Source organism: Gadus chalcogrammus, chromosome 12 (assembly GCF_026213295.1).
Source record: "Gadus chalcogrammus isolate NIFS_2021 chromosome 12, NIFS_Gcha_1.0, whole genome shotgun sequence".
Classification (NCBI taxonomy): domain Eukaryota; kingdom Metazoa; phylum Chordata; class Actinopteri; order Gadiformes; family Gadidae; genus Gadus; species Gadus chalcogrammus.
The window spans coordinates 32672463-32677462 of record NC_079423.1 but is presented as its reverse complement, the minus strand read 5'-3'; the positions used below and the strand labels follow the sequence as shown (position 1 = coordinate 32677462).

The 5000-nt window shown below is 57.7% G+C and overlaps 1 protein-coding gene across 1 annotated transcript in view; it reads right to left on the bottom strand.

Annotated features, from left to right (window-relative positions):
• Nucleotides 1-5000, bottom strand: part of hmcn1 (hemicentin 1) — a 102954-nt gene that overhangs the window by 66726 nt on the left and 31228 nt on the right. The window contains exons 15-19 of the mRNA XM_056603397.1: nt 4865-5000; nt 3772-3963; nt 3034-3129; nt 1067-1194; nt 539-683 (exon numbers count right to left, since the gene is read on the bottom strand). The exon at nt 4865-5000 is cut by the window's right edge and continues 23 nt beyond it. Coding sequence (XP_056459372.1) covers nt 539-683; nt 1067-1194; nt 3034-3129; nt 3772-3963; nt 4865-5000 — 697 coding nt within the window. The remainder of the gene's footprint in view (nt 1-538; nt 684-1066; nt 1195-3033; nt 3130-3771; nt 3964-4864) is intronic.

Here is a 5000-nt window from a genome sequence, read left to right as displayed (position 1 = left end):
TACCGTAGACCTGCAGCAGGGTGCTGTAAAGCCTACCGTAGACCTGCAGCAGGGTGCTGTAAGGCCTACCGCAGGGTGCTGTAGGCCTACCGTAGGGAGTAGGGTGCTGTAGGCCTACTGTAGGTTGCTGTAGGCCTACTGTAGGGTGCAGGGTGCTGTAGGCCTACCGTAGACCTGCAGCAGGGTGCTGTAGGCCTACCGTAGACCTGCAGCAGGGTGCTGTAAGGCCTACCGTAGACCTGCAGCAGGGTGCTGTAGGCCTACCGTAGGGAGCAGGGTGCTGTAGGCCTACCGTAGACCTACAGCAGGGTGCTGTAGGCCTAACGTAGGGTGCAGGGTGCTGTAGGCCTACCGTAGACCTGCAGCAGGGTGCTGTAGGCCTACCGTAGGGAGTAGGGTGCTGTAGGCCTACTGTAGGTTGCTGTAGGCCTTCTGTAGGGTGCAGGGTGCTGTAGGCCTACCGTAGGGAGTAGGGTGCTGTAGGCCTACTGTAGGTTGCTGTAGGCCTACTGTAGGGTGCAGGGTGCTGTAGGCCTACCGTAGACCTGCAGCAGGGTGCTGTGGTTGCTGGCCCCCACCAGGTTCTCGGCCAGGCAGGTGTACTCCCCGGCGTCCTCCAGACGGACCCTCTCTATGTGCAGACTGCCGTCCCGACGCACCGTCACGTACTGGTCAGAGGTCAGCTGGGTCACACACACACACACACACACACACACACACACACACACACACACACACACACACACACACACACACACACACACACACACACACACACACACACACACACACACACACACACAACATAGCCGTCACTTAGATTCTAATGAAGCCATGTGTCCTTCTCTCCTCCTCATCACTTCATCCTCTCCTTCTTTCGTTCCCTTGTTGCTTCCTTCAATAATTATTTGCCGTCTTCCCTCCCTCCCCCAGCAGAAGGCAGAGTGTTCTCTGATCCCAGCATCCCTCCCATTGTACCCCCCCCCCCCCCCCATGGTACCCACCAGGCCCTCTCTCCCCCCCCCCCCCATGGTACCCCCCAGGGCCCCCCCCCCATGGTACCCACCAGGCCGTGGTTGTGGAGCCACTGTCTCTGGGGCAGGGGGTTCCCGGCCAGCAGCAGGCAGGGCAGGGTGAGCGGCTGCTGCTCCACCACGCTGAGCATCCCGGGGCCCGGGGCCAGCAGGGGGGCCACTGGGGGGGGGGGGACAAGAGGCTGTGATGCTAACGGCTACATAGCGTAGAACGGTGTACGGGCATATAGGGGGGGGAAGGGGGGGGCCGAAGAGCACGGGGGGAAAGGGGAAAGAATTAGCTCAACACCAAGGTGCTGTGCCCAACAGTGTGTGTGTGCGCGTGCGTGTGTGTGTGTGAGTGTGTGTGCGTGTGCGTGTGTGTGTAATCACACACACACACACACACACACACACACACACACACACACACACACACATACAAAATGACATCATGTAGCGGGAGATCTAGTCACTGGTAGAAAACAGGGTGTTGGCTCAATGGGAATGGAAAAAGACCACCCTGACACACACACACACACTCACACACACGCGCGCACACGTGTGTGTGTGTGTGTGTGTGTGTGTGTGTGTGTGTGTGTGTGTGTGTGTGTGTGTGTGTGTGTGTGTGTGTGTGTGTGTGTGTGTGTGTGTGTGTGTGTGTGTGTGTGTGTGTGTGTGTGTGTGTGTGTGTGTGTATGTGTGTGTGTGTGTGTGTGTGTTTGTTTGTACATGTTTTGGTGTGTGTGTGTTTGTGTGTGCATACCATTGTGTATGGGTGTGTGCGCTCGGAGTAGACTATCGGTGGGGAGCCGGGGCAGTTATACATGTCAGGTCCTCTTATTTCAGGTTTGGCTTACATTTATGTTGTCCATGTTGGCAATGGAGACCCACTTTTAAATAAGACCCATGTGCACAAAAAAAGCCTTCATGCACATTTGCAGACAGAAAAATGCACGCACACAAATACGACTGACTAGGCCAATGGACAGGACAGTTGGAAGGATTACATAGACAAGTGGACGTGCTTTGTGGCCTATTTATCCACACTGGTATGCTTTTGAAGTATATCAAATTGCTATATTTTCTATTAAATACATTTGGGGAAAAAGACATCCAGAGGAATGCAGAGGAAAGGTCTTTGAAGATTGGCAAAAGAAACGGGGTGAGTGCCAAGCCTCATGGATCATAGAGGCAGCGCAATGCATACGCAACCAGACCTCGCCAGTTAGGTGGCTACGACAACAAGGGTGCTGTCTTTATTCTATTTGATCTGGTCTGTTAAGCACTCCCAGATGTTCTCCCTCATGACGGACGACATGCGTCCAATAACTCCTGCAGACCGACACCCCCGGAGAATCGCTTAACAACACCGGCCGTCTCCAAATACTCCCTTTAAATGAAAATGTAATTTCATAATTTAAAGAACTAGAACTCTTGTAACTCTTTTTTCGTAGCTTTAGGAAGCTCAAATGTATTTATGCCGTCTCCCTGCTGTGGGACGTCGTGGGGTAGAGCCTGCAGTCTGCACTTCCAACGAGCCGTCGATGAGCAGCCCTCATTCTGTTCACCACCTCGCATCCTCTCCACGTCAACGACTAGCTCAGGGCGTCAAACATCTAGCCCCAGCAGGGAGCTCCCGTCTCCCAGTGAGGTGGAGAAGCCCTCCGTGGGTTAACCTCGGGGTCCTCCCCCTCCGTGGGTTAACCTCGGGGTCCTCCCCCAGTGAGGTGGAGAACCCCTCCGTGGGTTAACCTCGGGGTCCTCCCCCTCCGTGGGTTAACCTCGGGGTCCTCCCCAGTGAGGTGGAGAACCCCCCCATGGGTTAACTTCGGGGTCCTCTCCCAGTGAGGTGGAGAACCCCTCGGTGGGTTAACCTCGGGGTCCTCCCCCGTGAGGTGGAGAACCCCTCGGTGGGTTGACCTCGGGGTCCTCCCCCAGTGAGGTGGAGAACCCCTCGGTGGGTTAACCTCGGGGTCCTCCCCCGCTTCGCTCTGGGGTCGGGCAGCGGGGTCCTTACCCAGTCCGGTCACCGTGACCTTCGCCCGGGCCTGGGCGCTGCCGAAGTGGTTGTGGGCCTCGCACACGTACACCGCCTCGTCCTCCACCCACAGGTCTGCAGAGCACGGAGGGGGGGGTGGAGGTTTAACGGGTTATCAGGGCGCTGATGCAATTCAATTCAATACAATTCAATTTAATACACTTCAATTCAATTCAGGTAAATTTAAATAGCTTTGTTATTCTGTTGTTTTAAGACGTGTGAGACAGACAACATGGAGGTCAAGGACGAGTCTAAAGTGGTCAACTTCCAGGGTGGTAAGCAGTACTTTACTGACTACAGGAAGTCGTTCTCAGCCCCACCATGTGTTCATACAGGATCCAGTACGGTGTAGTACAGTAGGGGGGACCCCCCAGTACAGTAGAGGGGGACCCCCCAGTACAGTAGAGGAGGACCCCCCAGTACAGTAGAGGAGGACCCCCCAGTACAGTTGGGGGGGACCCCCCAGTACAGTAGAGGGGGACCCCCCAGTACAGTAGAGGGGGACCCCCCAGTACAGTAGGGGGGGACCCCCCACTGGTCAGTATGGTACAGTACAGTAGGGGGGGACCCCTGAGTACAGTAGGGGGGGACCCCCCACTGGTCAGTACGGTAGGGTACAGTAGGGGGGACCCCCCCACTGGTCAGTACGGTAGGGTACAGTAGGGGGGACCCCCCACTGGTCAGTACGGTAGGGTAGGGTAGGGGGGGACCACTCACTGATGAGGTGCAGCCCCCCGCGGCTCTGGGTGACGGTGCTGGGGGAGGGGCCCCGCTGGAGGAGGGAGGAGCCGTCCCCCCGCCGCCAGGTGACCAGCGGCTCGGGGTACCCCTGGGCGACGCACGCCAGCGTCACGTTGGAGCCCAGGTCGGCCCACACATCGGCCGGCTGCTGGGAGAAGGTGGGCAGGGCTGTGGGAGAGAGGGGTGGTGAGGGTGGTGGTGAGGGTGGTGTAGGTGGTGGGGGTGGTGTAGGTGGTGGTGGTGAGGGTGGTGGTGGTGGTGGTGTAGGTGGTGGTGAGGGTGGTGTAGGTGGTGGTGGTGGTGAGGGTGGTGGTGAGGGTGGTGTAGGTGGTGGGGGTGGTGTAGGTGGTGGTGGTGAGGGTGGTGGTGGTGGTGGTGGTGGTGTAGGTGGGGGTGGTGGTGAGGGAGGTGGTGGTGGTGGTGTAGGTTGTGGTGGGGGGCTGGGGGTGGGGGTGGTGGGGGTGGTGGGGGTGGTGTAGGTTGTGGTGGTGGTGAGGGTGGTGGGGGGCTGGGGGTGGTGCTGGTGGTGGGGGGCTGGGGGTGGTGCTGGTGGTGTAGGTGGTGCTGGTGGATAAAGAGTGTTTACAAGGCTTAGACTAGCAGTCCTTCTGTGTGTCAATCGTTCAGGAATGAGGTTATCCCTTTGTGTTGATGGAGGGCCCAGTGTACCTCAGAGTGTGTACCTCAGAGTGTGTACCTCAGAGTGTGTACCTTCTACAGCAGTAAGGTAGGCTCGCTTTGTGCTTGCTAGTGAAGAGTGACGTGCTAGATAGTGAGCTCATCTCATAATAACGGGACTCAAGCCTAGAATCAGTTTTTATCTGCACTGCCAAGGTGAGCCATTCAGAGCCCGTCCCTATAATCCCGCGGGGATCGGAGGTTAACAAGGCGATGACAGCGAGCTCTGTGTTCTCTGCTGTTGTGCTGTGATGCTGCGTTGTCTCTCAGTGACCAGCTCTGTGTTCTCTGCTGTTGTGCTGTGATGCTGCGTTGTCTCTCAGTGACCAGCTCTGTGTTCTCTGCTGTTGTGCTGTGATGCTGCGTTGCCTCTCAGGGCGTCTGAGCTCACCTCCCACGTCCAGGGTGATGCTCCCGGAGGAGGTTCCCGCCGAGTTCCCCGCCACGCAGGTGTAGTCGCCGGCGTCCGCGGCCCGGGTGTCGTTGATGGTCATGGTGCCGCCCAGTGCGTCCACCTCCACCCGGGG